We start from the raw sequence: 18,854 nt of genomic DNA, 5'->3' as shown, positions 1-18,854 counted from the left end.
CACTGGGGGTGGATGTGAGAACCGGTCTGGGTTTCTCGGTAGTGAGGAGTGGCTCGGGGAAGAGACTGCACTGGCCAGAAGAGAGGGTGAGTGTCGCTAAATTTCCTCAGGACCCTTTGGACGAAGCCTCACCCTTACACCTAAGGTTTGTGTTAGAGCCGCCCACTCTAGTCCAGGTCAGCTTTACCTCCGCGGTCCCCGGTGTCTGACAGATTTCTGGGTCCTTCTTCTTATAAGACCCCACCCCTTTCCACTGCGGTGGTTGTTTGCCCTTTGTTCTGTTTGCGTTCCCATTAGCTTCGCTGTGAGACAAGGATCCGCCTCTAACCTCAGGCATCCCCAAATATCCACACACAAAGTCCGGAAGGAAGAACACTGAGGCTATCAGTGGAAACTTCATTCTCCCTGGAATTACGTTCTGGGGCGTGACCTACCATAGGATTCCTGGAACCCATTGGTCTGGGTGGAATCTGAGGTTACGTCATCCAGGGGCTCAAAGAAATTGCTTTGTAGGAAAGGAATAGGTTACCTCTGGATTTGTCTTCCTCTTGGCAAGCCTAGGTTTTGAGTTCCATTGCTTTGGCATAACTTGTACTTTCTTTGATCCTGGGAAAATTGGGGCTAGACACAAAATACATGAGGAACTTGCTAAACCCTGTTAAGGGCTCGATTCATTCCTTTGGAGTGGGCAGATAAAGGTAATGTGATCTTATACTATTCTAGTATTTCCTACTTACTGGGCAATCCCCAGATGAGGGCTCAGCTCATCCATACCTCTTCTCTGAGGCAAATGAGTCTCCCGACAAACCACCAAAAGATTTCACTACTTCATACAGCACCCACTGGCCTTTCCTTGGACGTTCTTCCCAGGAACCTAACCTAAATCTTTTCAGAGACACTTTCAGTGTAACAAACAGACATATATTAAATACTTACAATGTACATAGCATTGTGTTAAGCACTGTTTGAGGAAAGAGCAGTAAACTTGGGAAAACCAGTGCTCTGCTTCTGGGTTGCATTTATAAGAGATAATGAGCAGTCATTAATGCCTCCAAGTTATGAGGATGAAATGAAGTAATTCCACCATTTTCTGTCTCCTTTGCTACCAATGTGGCCCAAGCCTTCATCATTCCTTGTCTGGACTACTGCTTCCTCTGGTCTTCCCACTTCCTCTTTTGGACCTTTGCAGTTTACTCTCTACTCAGCAGCCAGAGTTAAGCCAGGTGCATGGCCCATGCCTGTAGTCCCAACTACTTGGGAGGCTGAGGAGGATCACTTGAGGATCACTTGAACCTAAGAGTTTGGAGTCTAGTCTAGCCAACATAATAGGACCCCCGTCTCAAAAAAAGAGAGAGAGAAATTATGCTGTAAATAAATCAGATCACTGCTTAAAACTCTTCAATTGATACCTATACTGTATTGTAATCAATATATAATCTAAACTCTAATATTAACTAATCAGCCCTGACTTTACATCAAAGCAACTTCCCCCTGCTTTCAATGTATCAGACATCAAGACCTTATTTCTGCTTTTAAAACTTGTCTCTAACAGGAATTTTTGCACTTACTCTCCTATCTTTTGAGACCTGAGCTGAAAAGTCACCTTCCCAAAGAGGCTTTCCCTATCCCTTTGTGCCTCTCCCTAATCATTCTCTTGTCACTGTTTAGTTATCTTTATTGCATTTTATTACCTTCTCGAATTGTGTGCTTATTTCATTTCCTCATTTATAGTCTGTCTCCTTCCACTAGAATGGAAGCTTCATGAGGACATAAGTCTTCTATATTTGTTTGTGTATTCCCAGTGCCTGGCACATAGCAAAAACACAATGAACACTAACTTAAAAAAAATTCTTGTTAATATTATGATGCTGAACTCCTTGAAGGTAAGGATATTATATTTTCATCATTCCCTATTGCTTAGCAAAGAAGGCACTCAATAGTTTTATTGCTGAATGAATTAAATGAGCTACTGTATAGTAACTGCCAGGAATAGTACCCAGCACATAGTAAGTATACAATGATTGTTAACTTTATGTTTTTTCTTCAGTGAATGAATTTCAGTGATTCTTTAGAAAGCCAAGAACAGAATATAGAATTTAAACCGTGAAGGATGACCTGGCTTTGCTCTCCTTTGCTTTCCTGTCTCCTCTCTCCTATGAACCCCTGTTACTATTTTAATTTCCAAATTCACTGCTTTTATTTTATCTTATTTTTATTTTTTTGTTTTAGAGTCGGGGGTTCTCTTCATGTTGCCGCCCTGACGGGTCTTGAACTCCTAGACTCAAGCTATTCTCCCAGCTCACTTTATTATTTTTAGTTTTATCATCTTGTCTTTTCTGGTCCTTTCTCCAATTCTTGTTGGGAGGGAAGAAAAAGAGAGTGGGCTGGGCTCCCTCTTAGGAAAAAGAAATGAAAATAGCTGTTGTAAGGCTGAAAAATGGTGACAATTTTAGGAACATGAGACAAGGCCCGTGCCAATAAAGAAGAAGGTCAGGATGCTCTACCTGGAGCTCAGGTAACCTCTGCCAAGAACACTGGCCACCTTCCTCTAACCTGCCTCACTCAGGTGTCTCCTGAAACTGCTTTTACTTTTCTTCCTGGTGGTGCCCAGAGGAAGCACTGGTGCAAGCTGCCCCTGAGCCTGAAATCTTTAGAGAAAAAGGAAGTGCATCCTGTCCCTCTGGCTCTTACGGAAGCTCCTAGGCCAGTTGGATTCCCAGAAGGCTTGTCTGGAATGCTGGAATCCTGAGAACCTTGAAAAGAAAATGACTAGAATCTGACCAGGCACAGTGGCTAATGCATGTAAGCCTAGCACTTTGGGGGGGCCAAAGCAGGAGGATCTTTTGAGCTCAGGAGGTTGAGACCAGCAAAGCAAGACCCCATCTCTACTAAAAATAGAAAAAATTAGCTGGGTGTTGTGCTGGGTGCTTGTAGTCCCAGCTACTCCAGAAACTAAAGTTGGAAGATTGCTTAAGCCCAGTAGTTTGAGACTGCTATGAGCTAGGCTATTGCCATGGTACTCTAGCCTGAGTAGTGGAATGAGACTTTGTCTCAAAAAAAAAAGAAAAAAAGAAAGAAAGAAAATGACTAGACTCTGACCAGTCACCCGGGGTGATCTATTCCTCAGGCCCTCTCTGAGTAATTCTAAGGGTTTGCTTGTCTTCCTTGCTGCCCAGAGTGGAGCCGGGTCTCAGAGAGGCTGGTGAAGTGACCAAGCCAGGACTGGTTCCTGGAACAAGAAAAACAGCAGGAAAGTCTTTTCCTGAGGACTTATCCTCTGCCAGGGAGTGCCTGGGCTTGTGAGAAAGAGAATGACTATGATTATGTTTCTACCATTGTCCCCTCCTGGTTTGAGGGCTCTGCCTGCTGACTTCTGTCTTCTCTCCCGTCTTCTGCTCACAGCACTGAGAGTATGAGGCTCTGGCCTTCCCTGGCCACTCATTCGTGACCCCTTCCACCACGGCGGAGTCTTCTAAGCCTACCTCCTGCCGTGTGGTGATCTACCTGCAGCGGGAGATGTCAGGGGATACCTGTCTGTGCCCAGCCTCGGGGGCCAAGCCCAAGCTAAGCGGTTTCAAGGGAGGAGGGCTAGGCAACAAGTACATCCAGCTCAACGTGGGTGGCTCTCTGTACTACACCACCGTGCGGGCACTGACCCGCCATGACACCATGCTCAAGGCCATGTTCAGCGGGCGCATGGAGGTGCTAACTGACAAAGAAGGTAAGGCAGCTGGGCTTGTGGGGCAGGGTGTGGAGGGGACAAGGGATTTCTGAAAAGGTGGCTTCAGGGCAGGGTGTAAGCCTGGGAGATCTAGAATTTAGATTCACTTTACCTCCTCATCTAGCATAGGACTTCTTTCTGGAGTACTTAGCACAGCTTCAGAAGTCTTTAGAATTGTACATAGAATGTCAGATATGTGTATGCATTTTCCAGGAAGAGGATCTATACTTTTAAAATATTCAAATAAGAAAGGATTCTCTTAAAAACCAGTGCCAGAAGACTGGGTGGTGGGCAGAAGGCTACAGTGGCAGTGGTTTCCATGGTGCCAGGACTATACCTGTGTGCTCCTGAGCTGTGGCCTCCACAGGACTGAGAGGCCTGTATTTCCCATAGGCTATGCCTGTTCTTGGTGTAGGGGAGGAAGGGTAAAGAACAGCGGGAAACTGAGAGCTAGAATTTCCATCCCCAGTTTTATTACCCTGTGAAGCACCTTTCTTCCTTCTTGGGTGGCCTTTGCCTACCTCTGACACATTTGGAAGCAGTAATCCCGTGGGGTCCATTTGAATCCCTAGGCTGGATCCTTATAGACCGATGTGGAAAGCACTTTGGCACCATTTTGAATTACCTCCGAGATGACACCATCACTCTCCCTCAAAACCGGCAAGAAATCAAGGAATTGATGGCTGAAGCAAAATATTACCTCATCCAGGGGCTGGTGAACATGTGCCAGGCTGCTCTACAGGTGCGTGGGCAGGGGTTAATGAGGTCAAGTCAGCCCCTTCTTCCAGGACTTGAGGGTCTGGTTCCTGGCAGGCTGTGTGAGAGGTGGGAAAGATTAGTCCAAACCTGCTTAGATTCAGGGAGATGCCACCCAGCCAGGCATTCAAGCTCGGCAGTGAGTAGGCCCTGCTTCTAGTTTATATGCCTATGTATATGCATTCTAAGTTTTCTGGAAATGGGGGTCTGCTTGCCCACTGGCTGTTTCTTTCGCCAGCAGCCTCATGAGCCCTGTCACCAAGCAGGCAGTGGCCATGGCAGAAGGGCTCTGGAGGTACCTAGCTAAGCCTAGCAAGCAGAAGATTCCATAGAAGCTTCTCTGCTCTGTGTGTCTCCCAGGACAAAAAAGACTCCTACCAGCCTGTGTGCAACATACCTGTCATCACGTCCCTGAAAGAGGAGGAGAGGCTCATTGAATCCTCCACCAAGGTACTGGGGACCTCTGGGGGCAACGGTCAGGGCATGCCAGGCCCCTGGCCCAGCCCCTCACTCTCTCCTCTCTCACAGCCCGTGGTGAAGCTGCTGTACAACAGAAGCAACAACAAGTATTCCTACACCAGGTAGGGTGGGGGTCTCTGCCATAGGACCCAGAGAAGGTTTGCAGAAGCAGCTAAAAGGGCTGAGTAGCCAAAGTGGACACTGGGGAGCAGACCCAGGGGGAGGCTCCTGCACTCCCAGCACAGGTCTGGGTCTCAGCAGCAGTTGTGCTAAGAGGGAAGAACAGAGAGTAGAAGGGAAATTGGGGCAGAAGCATCTGGAACTTGTGCAGGATCCTGGCCAAGATAGATGACTGAACATGGAATGTGCCCTTTATGTGTACCACCATGTTGGGCAGCATGCCGGGTGTTTTCACACATTATCTTACCGATGGGAGGAGAGACACTGGGAAGCTGGAGGCCTAGGAGTTCTTCTAAGCCAGTCTATGTACTGCATGCTGGGCTAATGTTCTCCCTTACCCCAGCACACTTTGTGTCTTCTCCATAGGCCACCATTAGTTATACACAGGTGGCAGCAGGCTCTAGAGTCCCAGATCTGTGACTCCCCATGGACGGCGCATTGCTATTGTCACTCCCACAGCCTTCTGCTGAAATAGCAGCATGCTTCCTTCTTTTGGGCTCAGTGAGAGGAGCCCACCTTTCCTCAGTTATCTCTGCTTTAACTTAAAATCAACTCAATCCATTTCCTCACAGGCCTCCAAACACAGAGAGTGCTCCGTGACCTTTCTTTTCCTGGCCCCCTGGCATTTTGTGCTCATTCCAGCAGGATAGAGTCAGGGAGAGGAAGGGAGGGTGGGCCCAGCTTGCCCTAGCATCCTTCCTCATGCTGGAACCTCATTCCTGGCCTGCTGGCCTTTGCGGTTTTTGTAGCAACTCTGATGACCACTTGCTGAAAAACATCGAACTGTTTGACAAACTCTCCTTGCGCTTCAACGGCCGTGTACTCTTCATCAAGGATGTCATTGGTGATGAGATCTGCTGCTGGTCCTTCTATGGCCAAGGTCGTAAGCTGGCAGAGGTGTGCTGCACCTCTATCGTGTATGCTACCGAGAAGAAGCAGACCAAGGTGTGGGGCTTCCCTCTGTGTGTGGGGAGGAAACACCAGCTGTTTCAGGGAGTGGTCGGGGCATAACCAATGCAGCCCTGTCAGAGCCTTTTCACCACAAGGAGCAAGAGGGGTGTACATATGGCTCTTTTCCAAATACACCATGACGGTGCTAGGCACCATTTGTTTCTGACAGCTGAGGGACAGGGGACAGCCTGGTGTGGGGGTAAGGATGAGTCTTTAAAGTTGTCATGAATTCCAGTAGTTCAACTACTTACCAGTTTTCTGGCTTTGGATAAGCCATTTAAACCCTCTGGCCCTCAATTTCTGCATCTGCAGACATGGGAATGACATTACAGTATGAATTTACAAGAGATATTATGAAATGAGACCACATTTAGGAGAAGCGGTGTGGTGCATTGGAAATAATAGCTCAGGCTTCTGAGGTAGACCGATTGCTCTTCAGATCTCCTCTCTGGCCCCCACCAGTTGGGTGTGCTGGTCAATCAACTTAACCACAGTGCCAGGCACACATGAGGCATCTGATAGGAGGTAGTTAACATAAACTCAGCTAACTTCCTTCCAGGTGCAACAGGTGTCTTCCCCAGAGAGTGGCTGCCTCCCACAAGTGTATGTCCTGTTCATGGGGTGGGGTGGAGGAGTCACATGGCTGTAGCCAGCCTCTTTGAATACCTCCTTAGCCCCCCAGGTTACTGAGGTGCCACATCTGGCAGAATGGCTGCAGGTCGGGAAAGGACAGCTTATGGGTGACTCTGCTTCCTCCTACAGTTTCTAGTGGTGGGAATAGGAGGGATGAGGCTCCAGAACATATCAGGGGAGTAGGGATTCAGTGGTGGGTCTCTGTGGTGGTGGGTTAAGCTGTGGACAGGGGAGCAGCTCTGGTCATCTTCCTAAGTCTTTTCTCTTGCATGAGCTCTTTTTTACTCTCTTGTACCATACTGGCAAAAGAGGCAGGGGTGGGGCCATTCTTCCCACTTGGCAGGTGAGGGAGCAGATGGTAGCAGGTTAGGTTAGAATGAAGATGCCTCAATTGACATTCCTTTTCTCTTTCCTCCATGTTGGTCATGAGAGCAGAGCACTAGGTCAGGCAAGCCGTAAGAAGCACTGGAACTCCTCAGAGCAGCTTCTGTTGGTTATTGGTTATTTATGAGTCAGGCTCTCTGCTAAGCAATGTACATCTTTCCTGTAATGTTGACAGCAACTTTCAGAGGTAGATGTGAACCATCATTTTACACATACAGAAACTGCAGCCCAGAAAGGTTAAGCCCAAGGCCCTGCATTAGGAAGTGGTGGACATGCCTTTGGACCTAGGCCTAGCCACAAAGCCACAGCTGCCCTCTCTGCCTGCTGGCCCATCAGTCTTGGAGTAGGGGAGGGTTGGTCCTCTGTACCCATATGTCCATGGAGGATATCCCCTCAACACTCAGGAGGGAAGTCTGCCCTCCCTTAAGACAGTGACTACCTGTCTTGTGGGAGAGTCGGGAGGCCTTACAGAGCTGGCAAGAGGCCGAGAGCTCTGACATGAGCTCCCTCCCTGCAATGAAGCCTCACTCAGTCTTGTTCCCCACACGCCAGGTGGAATTCCCAGAGGCCCGAATCTATGAGGAAACACTCAATGTTCTACTGTATGAGACTCCCCGCATCCCTGACAACTCCTTGCTGGAAGCTACGAGCCGTAGCCGCAGCCAGGCTTCCCCTAGTGAAGATGAGGAGACCTTTGAGTTGCGGGACCGTGTTCGCCGTATCCACGTCAAGCGCTATAGCACTTATGATGACCGGCAGCTCAGCCACCAGTCTGCCCATCGTGACTGACAAGACCCTCAGGGAGTCAGGGCACAGGAGGCCCTGTCTCCTGTCCTGTGGAAGCCCACCCCTTGGCCACCCCGTGCTGCTGCTAGCTGTGTCTCTGCTCCAGCACCTAGAGGCACGACAGGCCCTGCTGGGAGGTCAGAAGGCCTGGGCAGGGGAGGGACTACATTCCTTTGCCTTGCCCCTGAGCACTTCCAGATGACTGAGTCCTGTAACATTTGCTCAGCATCTGCCTTCTTGCCTGACACGGAGTCACTTCTGCTCTGGGGTAAGTGGACTAATCTACCCACCTCCAGCTACGAACATTCCCCTAGGCTCTTTGCTGAGCACCTCCTTCCTCTACAGAAGGGCTACTACCCTTAGGCCTCCACTAAGGCCTGTGGGGGATGGGTTCATTCAGGGGAAGAGGGGCTGCTGGTGCTGTGGAGACCCAGTTTTTTTAACAGAAGGTAGGATTTCTTTTTTTTCCAAGGTATTTAAGCACATGCTTGATGAGTTTTGTTTTTAAAAAATAATCTAGGAAATGAATAGTTTTAAGTCTAATAATGAGACAGGGCATTTTAGTTGCCCTCCAGGGTGCCAAGACCCTGCATATATGACAGACCCCTTGGCCCTTCTCCATGCCTTGGGATCCGTTTCTTTAAAGCACTTTGTACTGTTATTCAGAAGATTTGTATTCTGCCCCGACCCATGTCTTTTCTGACCCCAATCCCTTCTACCCTGCAGCCTCAGTCAGAGGAAGCAGTAAAAATACAGACCAGCTGTGACTTTGCCAGCCTGGCCACACAGCCAACCCAAAGAGCACTAAGGGTGCATAAGTTGGGCTCTGGAGTACTGATAGGGTTCCTGTGAGAAAAGACATTTTACCCCCACATCTTAGAGTCAAATAACTGGCTCCTGGGGTCTACCATGATCACTCTTTTTGCTTTTCTTATCTTTTGAGTGCCCATGGCTCCAAGGCATGCTGTTCTTACATACTGTAAAGCCAAAGAGCTGTCATAGGGTAAAAAAACTACTTCACACTAGAAACACGAGCCATGGCAGGCAGGAAGGCTGTGGAGCCCCTGGGCTCTGGATAGTACTGGCTGGTGTGACCATCATCAGGCAAGGACAGCCAAGTCAGAGCCTCAGCTGTGCTCTCAGCAGCTCCTGGGAAGAGGTGGCATGTGTGTGGCCATGTATCTCCCACCCCGCTCTTTCCTGGTTTGTATCCTGGCTGGGGATGGTCATTCTGCACAGTGGTGAGTTTCAGAACACAGGATGAAGGACCACCCTATGCCCCTTAAAGGTCTTCAACTCTTTGGGCAACTTAGCCATGGAGATGCCAAGCATCAGCCAGGGTGTAAGTTCCTCTTTAGGGCTTTGTTTTTCATTCCCTTCTTCTGTTTGGCCTGGCCCTTGGGAAGCAGCTTATCTGAATTCTTTCCAAAGGAATGCTGTCAGGGAGGGAGCAGTTGTGCCAGTCCAACAAAGCAACATAACCACATGGAAGGGATGAAGGTTATCAAGTTCATCCCTCTTGACTACTCTCATGATAGCTAAGTGGCTGCTCATGGTTGGCCCACAGAGTCTATGGACAAGTGCCAGGACCAGGGTTAGACACTCACAAGGACCTGAAGTGACATGATGAGAGGAGACATGGGACTTCAGTCAGGCATTTTATGTGTTAGTCACAGTCTTGAATGTATAATAGCTCTAAGACTCTCAGGTCAGGGACCTTGGTGATGAGCTGCTAGTTCTTCCAGCCCTTACTGGAGTAACAAGATAGGACATATCCATTTATTTGGCCAAATTCAGGCTTTGGCTTTGTGGCTTTCCCGCAGAGTCTTTCACTGGCCCGTTTTCTCAGCTGCCCTCTTGAAGCCCTTTAATACTCAAATTCCCAGTTCCCCACTGAGGTATTTTCAGGCTTGCCCTTTGACCTCTTCATCCCCCTTTCAGCCTGTACTCAGTGCTCTGCCATTCAGATCTTCCTGTCTCAGTGGTGACTAGGCTTTCTTCTGAGAAAGCACAGGAGACTGGGCATTTATCCTCTGTGATTGAAAATACCTCCTTGGTCTTCATTGAGGAGACTCACTGAAGTGATCTTGGCATCTTTTTTTTTTTTTGAGACAGAGCCTCTGTCCCCCTGGGCAGAGTGCCGTGGCATTACAGCTCACAGCAACCTCCAACTCCTGGGCTCAAGCGAGTCTCCTGCCTCCGCCTCCCAAGTGCTGGGACCACAGGCGCCCGCCACAACACCCGGCCATTTTTTGGTTGCAGCCATCGTTGTTTGGCGGGTCCGGGCTGGGGATTCGAACCCGCCACCCTAGGTGTACGTGGCTGGCGCCTTAGCCGGTTGAGCTATAGGCGCCGAGCCAGATCTTGGCATCTTTAATCAAACTTTGTGGCTTAAGGATTTGGAGCAAATTTCTCTGAAAGTTTCCCAGCCCCATTCAGAAAGCAGCTCTTGACTCTATTTTTTAACATCAAGCAGCCCCAGGAGGGAGTAAACAAAAAGCGTGGATAAGGTCAAACGTTTTTTTGAGACAGAGTCTCACTTTCTTGCCTCTGGTAGAGTGCCATGGCATCATAGCTCACACCAACCTCAAACTCTTGGGCTTAAGGGATTCTCTTAGCTCAGCTTCCCAAGTAGCTGGGACTATAGGCACCCACCACAGCGCCCGGCTACTTTTTTGTTGCGGTTGTCATTGTTTAGCTGGCCCAGGCTAGTTTCAAACCGCCAGTTTGGGTGTATGTGCTGGCACCCTACCCACTAAGCCACAGGTGCCACCAAACTTGTTGTTTTTTGAGACAGAGTATCACTCTGTTGCCCAAACTAGAGTGCTGTGATATCAGCCTAGCTCACAGCAACCTCAAACTCTTGGGCTCAAGCAGTCCTCCTATGTAAGCCTCTGGGGTAGCTACAACCGTAAGCACCTGCCACCATGCACAGTTCATTTTTCTATTTTAGTAGAGATGGGGGTCTCACTCTTACTCAGGCTGGTCTTGAACTCCTGAGCTGCAGCGATCTGCCTGCCTCAGCATGCTAGGATTACAGGCATAAGCCACTACACACAGCCTGAACTTTGTCACTTTCTGAGAAAACTGGAAGCCTGCTGTCAACAACACAGACCAGTATTGGGTTTTATTGGAATTTGTATGTGACCAGGGTTACGCCTGAAGGATGGCACCAGTCTTGGCATGCGAGAATTTTTCCTTTATCACATAACTGCAATACTTTGTCACTCAGCGTAAGTGATAGAAGTAAACACTAATTTCTAATAAAAGTGTTACTGCAATGGAACAGAGCCATGTTTACTGAGAGTAGGGCTTGGCCAGCTCACTGCTGCAGGCTTAGTTCCTGTACTTCTGTTCACAACTTGACCTTGTGTTCTAGCTGGGTCATGCCACCCACTGTACTCAGTTGCCCTGCAACCCAGGCTCCCCCTGGTGGAGGATTAAGGACAACAATAACAAGGGCTGGAACTGAGATTTAATACTAATTTAAGAATAAAGATTAAGAATAAAAAGACTTCTAACAATCACTGCTTTGGTACGGAAGAAGGAATCCTAAGAATTAGGGCAGAATGCTGTGCAGTTCATTTCTGGCTCCTGGATATCTGAAAAGTTCAGGAAGTAGCTTGGCTTCACTGTCCATATCTAAAGCTGCTCCTCTGCTGAATTCCTGCATTTGTGGTCTAGATGCTTGACAGACTTGTAGTTAGAGCCCAGTGCTCCAGGAAACCCAACTGGCTTGCTTCATCTTCTCCTGGGCACAGTGAGGCCAGAGATGACAATGGTTGTCAGTGCCAAGAGCCAGGCCTCTCTGATCCCAACACTGGCTTCCCTGTCTGCACTTGGCACAAGGTAAAGAAAACACAAGAGTCCAATCCAGTGTTCACCCACTAGCTGAGATGCCTGGCCAGCCCTCAGGCTGAGGGAAACAGGCACATATTATAACAGAGCAGCAGCTCTCTGGAAGGGCAGCACAGAAAGCAGTCAAGGGCCCCCACTGGGTCAGAAAGAGCCTGCAACTTGAGGCAGAAATGGCGAGGGTGGCCAAGCGTGCACTCATTTATTGACCAAATCTCACATTCCAGATAAGTTGTGTGACAGGCTAAGAAGCTCCTCCAGGCCTGTGGCAGCTGAACACAGTTCCTTGGTGGAGGCCAGCCTTGGAAGAGTTCTACACGGGTCTTCCAAGAAAACAGTTACATCACCCCTACCCCCAGAAAGGACCCCACAATCACAAATTAAGAGACCCACTGTGACTCATAATGAGGACAGAAGAGTTCTGTGGGATGAAAATTGTTCTTTGCGGGGCTGAGCATGGATACTCAGGGCCTTGGCTGGCCTACCAGTGGAGGCCTGAGGGAGGCGTCTTCTCATCTTTATTGCTTTCCAAGGAGAAGGGAGGGATCCGGACATCAAAGTGGGAGCCATCAGGTCTCTCAAAGCGGAACGTGCCCCTGTGGGTCAGAGAGAAGCTAGTTTAGAGGGAGTTGGGGCTGATCCCCTCCTAAGGATCTAGATGGGCCATTGCCCTCAGCTCCACAGTCGCGGAGATGAGGCAGACCTGGGCTCCCTTCTCTAGCTGATGACAGAATGACTGGTCCAGAGACCCAAGAGCCCATCTTGGCCTCACATGAAAAGAAGAAATAGTGGCAGAGCGCAGTGGCTCATGCCTGTAATCCTAGTGCTTTGGGAAGCTGAGGAGGGTGGATTGCCTGAGCTCACATGTTGGAGACTAGCCCAAGCAAGAGCTAGACTCCATCTCTTAAAAAAAAAAAAACAGCCAGGCATTGTGGCCGGTGCCTGTCGTCCCAGCTACTTGGGAGGCTGAGGCAAGAGGATCACTTGAGCCCAGGAGTTTGAAGTTGCTATGAGCTGTGATGCCATTGAACTCTACTGAGGGCTACAAAGTAAGACTGTCGTAAAAAAAAAAAAAAAGAAAAGAAAAGAAATAGCTACCCAGATTCTAACCTGAGATACACACTGCATAAGCTGCCCAACTGTACTTTCCAGTTAAGGAGTGAAATGCCAAGGAAAAACTCCGACAACATGAGTAACTGCAGCATCAAATCACTGGACCTCTGGCCTAAGTCTTCAGTAATAAAAAATCAGAGAAGGCCCACACAATTGGACTGAGTCCATCTCAGGATTTAAACAGGCCTAGTTTTAATTGCCAGCCTTGAGCTTGCTAGATGTATCTGTGGAGTCAAGACAGCACACGCGCAAACTTACCACATGTGTCCACTAGACGCTTGCAGGGAGACGTGGCTGCTATACTGGAACGCAGGCTGCTCCTTGGACAACACTGGTTCCTGTAAGGATTTTGGTAAAATGGGTCAGGCCAAGGCCCAGGGACCTTGCCTTGCACGTGATGGCAGTCAGCATGTGGCTTCAGGGTGCAGGGAACACATGCTGACTGCCATCACAACTGGCTGCCCCCTACCTGTCACCACTGCAACAGGCATTCCCACAACTGCCTGCAGGTGCCTCTTCCCGTAGCATGGCCACAGGCATGGGCCTTTCCTCCTAACTCTAGGACAAAATCTCAGACTGAATGAGGGCACCACACAAAGATGCCACATACAGGAGCAACTCTGTAAATATCCTTCACAGTATCCGTTCACAAGTGCTAAGGGCCAAGCATCATGACAGGTACACTACAAGCCTTTGCTGAGTTAATTCTCCTAGCAGTCATAAGGTTATAGGTGTGATCCTTATCAGCAGTAAGCACCTGAGATTTTGGTTAAATAATCTGCAGTAAGAAAATAACAGAGTTTGAAGCCAGACTAATTCCAAAGCCCTGTTCTTACTTAATCACGCTGCTCTCCAAGTCCCTGCTAACTTGAACAAACGCTTGTGGAATGTGGCCTGAGGCACCAGTACTACTTGTGCCTTAGTTTTCAGGAGGCCAGGGAGAGTAGGCAGGAATTATAAAAGCTCCTCAAGGGTCAGCAACAGATATACACATGTAAAATGAGGCAGAAACAAGACCATGGGGGAGTGGTGGGAGATGCGTGCCCCACCTAAGGGCACTCAAAATCAGATTTTTAAGACATGCCAATCAACAAAAACTACAAAAGCTTGGACTTCAAAATTACTTGGGTTTAAATCCAGGCCCTGCCACCACCAGCTGTGGGACATCTTAGGTACTTAACTTCTTGGTCTCATTCATTCTCTTCACCTGTGAAATGAGTTGTACAAAACCCACTTCCCAGAGTTGTAGGATTTCTAACCCAAAGCAACCCAAAGGGTTCAGAGGGAGCCTCTTTTCTTTCTTTTTTTTTTTTTTGAGACAGAGCCTCAAGCTATCCCCCTGGGTAGAGTGCTGTGGCATTACAGCTCACAGCAACCTCCAACTCCTGGGCTCAAGCGAGTCTCCTGCCTCCGCCTCCCAAGTAGCTGGGACCACAGGCGCCCGCCACAACGCCTGGCTATTTTTTGGTTGCAGCCGTCATTGTTGTTTGGCGGGTCCGGGCTGGGGATTCAAACCCGCCACCTTAGGTGTACGTGGCTGGCGCCTTAGCTGGTTGAGCCACAGGCGCCGAGCCGGAGCCTCTTTTCTGTAACCACACAGGAAGAGGAAACCACACACCAAGCCCCAGGCAAGCAGGGCAGGACCAGAAACCAGCCATTAGTGGCCCAATGATACTCACCCTGCCCACCACCCCTCGGCCTCGCACTGTCTCCAAGGTGCCAGAAAGACTGAATATCCTCCAATGCCGCTCCCGGAGCTGTACCACATCACTGTCAAGGTTCTCCAAGCGGATACAGTAGCGCCACTGTGGGGAGCAAGGGAGGTGTGTTTAAGAAAGAATAGGCCCTGGGCTAGCCCACCCCAGAATTCCGTGCAGAACAAGAGGCACCAAAGGCTGACACCTGCATTGCATGGGCTCCACCCCCTAGGAGATAAGAAAATTCCCTCCCTCCCATCTGACCTCCAGAGACACCTGAGCTCCCCTCTCCCTTGACGAAGACACTCACCCAGTAAACATGGGAATTCTGGGCTTCCTGGGAAAAAAAAAAAAAACACAAAGATTTAAGTCCCATTAGGCAAGACCAAGCCTGTTCCAATCAATATCTCTCCTATGGAATAGAAGTATTCCAGGAAGGTGGCAGAGACAGAGTATCTGTGGGATAAGGATGGCGACTGAGCTGTGGCCCACAACCCCATAGGGAGGTAGAATCCCATGTCCATTCTTGGCACCTCCCTCCTCTTCATCCTATCAAGATCACCAGCAGCACTGGATACTGAGAGAAATCAACTCCAGGGGCTCTTAACGTTTCTTACTACCCTCCTCACCAGCCCTGCCTGTCCTCCCCTAGCTCTCCTTTCCCCTGATAACAGCACCTGGAGGGCAGGGACGGTGCTTTAGCTTTATTTATATTCGTATCCCCAGAACCAAGCTTACAGCCAAAGAAACAGCTTAAGAAACATTTAGCTAGAGCACAAAGTGTGAAGGTCAGCCTACACTGATTAAACATGTGCATATTCTTCATAAACATGGCTCCCTTTGAGCCACAGAGAAGAAGGAAGAGCAGCACGGAGGACTCCTTCCTGGGGACCTGTGAGTTTCCTTGCTCTGAGACAGATCTCTGTGTCAAGACATTGCCAGGAGGCTACTCAACTGCACTCAACACAGAACCATAGGGATTTCAAGTTTTAAATTTAGAAATCCCCCTCTCCCCAAGCAGCCACAATGTGAACAGCACACAGAATCTGCAGCCTGCCTGAAGGAGGGGCCCAGGCTGGGCACATACCCTCATGCCCATGTAGAAGGGGATGACAGTGACACGGATGTTCTCAGTCGTTTCCCGGTGGACATCAGAGAGCTCTAGCCAGGGATGATTCTTCTCTTGCCAGGCCCGTAGCGTCTCCCGAGCCACAAAAGGGGGTGCTAGGGCAATAGACAACTAATCAGTCCAGACCAGAGTACAAGGCATTGCACTCACTCTCCGACTGCCCTTTCTAGAAAACTCTTCCCAGTGGTGGTCCAGGTGAACGGGACACTCATATATGAAACAAAAGTACAGGCTGGAAAAAGACAAAGAAATGCTGCCAAGGATAAGCCATGAGGAGGCAGTGTGACTGGACTGGCAGTGAACAGCCCTAGTTTCCAGATCATGCTGTGCTACTAACAACCTTGAGTAATTTACAATTATCCCTGAGCCTCAGTTTCTGTACCTGGAAGGTATAATGTGAGTTTCAAAAGGTATGTGGAAATAGAGCTTTGGAATTATTTCTATGATACTCTCTTGATGAACTTCCATTCTAGCTTCTCTTGAGAGAGATTACCTTTTGTCTGGTCATACAGAAGAAATCTTTCAAAAAGCTCATGCTGGATGGGAACCTGATCAGTGGAGGTATAGGGGAGGATATCTTCATGGCTGACATAGTCCAAACCTGGCAATGAGACAGTGAAACTCATACAGGAGAAGAAACCCGGCTGAGAAGAAACACTTCCTGGCCTTATCCCAGTGTGGGGACAACTCTGCCACCATACCTCTTAGCATCACAGTCCCTCCCAGCAGATTACAGGACATCAGAAGCTTCTCCCAGAGACACATTAGACCCTTTCTTTCTTTTTTTTGAGACAGAGTCAAACTATGTCACCCTTGGTAGAGTGCCATGGTGTCACAGCTCACAGCAACCTCAAACTTTGGGGCTTAAGTGATTCTCTTGCCTCAGCCTCCCAAGTAGCTGGGACTACAGGCACTAGCCACAACACCCGGCTATTTTATGTTGTTGTTGTTGCAGCTGTCATTGTTTAGCTGGCCCAGGCTGGGTTCAAACCCACCCTCGGTGTATGTGGCTGGCACTGTAACCATTGTGCTCGGGCACACAGCCTACACCCTTTCTTGACAGGTACCGTGCAGATGGTAACTACTCACCAGGGATGGCATAGAGGGCCCGGCTGTCATCATGATTAGCCAAGAAGGTCACAGCTTCTGTCTGAGATCTCTGAGACTAAGGCAAGAAGTGAATTAAAGGCTTTCTTGGCTACTGTGCAGTTCCAAGGCTTTGAAGCCCAGGGCTGATCTAGGCTCTATTTGACCCTTTCCCTCCCTTTGTCCCTATTGGGGTATAGGCCTTTCCCATGGGGAGCCCCCAGGATCAACCATCTTGCTTACTTACTATATGTGGGCAGTCACGAGCATCAATCAGCACCTGATAGTAAGTGTGAGTTTTGCCTTTCACCTCCTTAGAGCCATGGCCGGCAGGGTTCTCTGTTCTGTGGGATAGGAAAAGGTGGCCAAGGTCACTGACAGAAATGGAGGCTATGCCTAACTCACCTCCCTACCATCTCCTCACCTGAACAGACTAGTCCCCTGATCTGAAGGGGCTTAGCACTATTAGAATCTGCTCAACAACACCCTGCCCAGCGGCTCTGCAGGCAGAGGCAAGCAATGGAGTGGGGAGAACCTATGGTACAGAATCATCATTTGTCTTATTCTCCAGATGCCTCCTGGAAGAAGGGGGCTATCTTGAGAAAATCAAATTGTCAGTCCCCAGGACCGAAAGTACCCTCCTCTTCTTACATCCCAGGGTGTGACCACTTAATAGAGCTGGACCTGTCAATGTACTCTAGAGTGATGACGTGAGATTAAGGGCAAGATTCCAACTGAACATGAAGAAATCAAGAAGACTGGTCCCCCAAATGCCCTCTGGGTACTTATAATGAAAACTAGGTAAGAAGAGCATTCTGTAGGGGGCCTCAAGGGCTTAAGACTGTCTCTGGCACTTCTGTCTCCATGAGTTTTAGTGCCAGAGATGTACTCTAGAGCTGTTGCCAAGGCCCAGGAGGATGCTGTCTTCACCCTTGGGACTCCATTTACGTATGTCTGCCACGAGTCAGGCCTCCTCCTGAGGATACTGTGAAGCACAATGACAGGGACACTTACTTTTCTGGAGCTGCAGAAGCCACATCCCGATCATACAGTCTGGCCTGCCAGGGAAACAAGACGACGCCTCGATAGCCAAAAACACTATGAAGGAAAAGCTGGGAGGAAAGAGAAGCCTCAGTGAGTCTGCAGTGCAGCAATTCTATCCACATGAGGCCCAGACCTCCAAGCAGCACAGGTGGAGTTATCTCCAGCACAAAGTGTTGCCACCTTTCCCATGAACTCTGTGATCAACCCAGACCAACTCCAGAACACTCTTGTCTCTTATCCCTTCTTTCACTGGCTGACTCTACTTACCCTTTAGGACTTAGGTCAAAGCTTAGGCCTCCAGGAAGCCTTCTTTTCCTCCCCTTCACTAGCAGAATGTAGTACCATTGGCCATTTACATATTAATTCCTTTCTACATTGCAAACTCCATGAAGGCAGGAATCATATCTACCTTGCTTTCTGCTATAACCCTAATGCACAATGCCTGGTCCATTGTAGGCACATAAAAAAAAAAAATACACTGAATAAATAGAAAGTATTCCTTACCCACCAGAGGCCTCAATCTGTCCCAGTAGTTAGAGAACAAAGCTGATATAGAGCTTACCACACTGCAATCAAAGGTTTACTTTCTGAAAGTTCCCTCCATTAGCTTCCTACCATCCACTATGTTAAAGGAACCTTTAGCAACCTGGCTTAATCTTCACTATAGTCCAAACCATCCCTGTCCACACTAATTTGGAGAGAATCGCTGACACATGAAATGTGTTCAAATCTTTAGCAAAAAGAAACCCCATCTTTAAAAATTTGTGATTCTGGTCAGGCACCTATCAAAGTGGAATGAATGGAAAACCATACCATTCAGACCTGTGATCAAGTCTGACTTATTTCAGAAGCAGAGCACTCCATGAAAATGAAAGATGATCCCGGCTAATCCTTACCTGCCCAGTCTCATATTTTCCATTCTGTTTTGGCATCTCAAACACACCAACAGTCTCCAACACTTTCCCCTCTGGTCGGTTTCTAAATAAGAAGGAAAAGAACAAACAACTGAAAACCTGTGAAGGTAATGGTATTTTTTTTTTTTTTTTTTTTTTTGAGACAG

The 18,854-nt window shown here is 48.6% G+C and overlaps 2 protein-coding genes across 3 annotated transcripts in view; one reads left to right on the top strand and one right to left on the bottom strand.

Annotated features, from left to right (window-relative positions):
• Nucleotides 1-1,859: 1,859 nt before the first annotated feature.
• Nucleotides 1,860-9,962, top strand: TNFAIP1 (TNF alpha induced protein 1). Of its 2 annotated transcripts, XM_012809756.2 has the most exons (7): nucleotides 1,860-2,802; nucleotides 3,403-3,721; nucleotides 4,294-4,463; nucleotides 4,838-4,927; nucleotides 5,006-5,058; nucleotides 5,866-6,061; nucleotides 7,637-9,962. In XM_012809756.2, exons 2-7 carry the CDS (start codon nucleotides 3,517-3,519, stop codon nucleotides 7,871-7,873), a joined length of 951 nt encoding a protein of 316 aa, XP_012665210.1. In that variant the 5' UTR covers nucleotides 1,860-2,802; nucleotides 3,403-3,516; the 3' UTR covers nucleotides 7,874-9,962. The 2 variants fall into 2 exon arrangements, with proteins under 2 accessions (XP_012665210.1, XP_023373285.1); XM_023517517.1 differs by lacking the exon at nucleotides 1,860-2,802 and having other exon boundaries at nucleotides 3,061-3,721.
• A 1,937-nt stretch (nucleotides 9,963-11,899) lies between these two features.
• Nucleotides 11,900-18,854, bottom strand: part of POLDIP2 (DNA polymerase delta interacting protein 2) — a 9,418-nt gene continuing 2,463 nt past the window's right edge. The window contains exons 2-11 of the mRNA XM_003797163.3: nucleotides 18,691-18,772; nucleotides 17,765-17,862; nucleotides 16,998-17,094; nucleotides 16,754-16,829; nucleotides 16,158-16,265; nucleotides 15,623-15,759; nucleotides 14,846-14,872; nucleotides 14,518-14,643; nucleotides 13,097-13,176; nucleotides 11,900-12,321 (exon numbers count right to left, since the gene is read on the bottom strand). Of these exons, the coding sequence (XP_003797211.1) occupies nucleotides 12,207-12,321; nucleotides 13,097-13,176; nucleotides 14,518-14,643; nucleotides 14,846-14,872; nucleotides 15,623-15,759; nucleotides 16,158-16,265; nucleotides 16,754-16,829; nucleotides 16,998-17,094; nucleotides 17,765-17,862; nucleotides 18,691-18,772 (946 nt within the window). The 3' untranslated portion in view covers nucleotides 11,900-12,206. The remainder of the gene's footprint in view (nucleotides 12,322-13,096; nucleotides 13,177-14,517; nucleotides 14,644-14,845; nucleotides 14,873-15,622; nucleotides 15,760-16,157; nucleotides 16,266-16,753; nucleotides 16,830-16,997; nucleotides 17,095-17,764; nucleotides 17,863-18,690; nucleotides 18,773-18,854) is intronic.

The sequence above is a fragment of the Otolemur garnettii genome, unplaced genomic scaffold (genome assembly GCF_000181295.1).
Source record: "Otolemur garnettii isolate 467f Iridium unplaced genomic scaffold, OtoGar3 scaffold00112, whole genome shotgun sequence".
Taxonomy (NCBI): domain Eukaryota; kingdom Metazoa; phylum Chordata; class Mammalia; order Primates; family Galagidae; genus Otolemur; species Otolemur garnettii.
The sequence above is the reverse complement of the archived record's forward strand: the minus strand, read 5'-3'. Positions and strand labels throughout refer to the sequence as shown.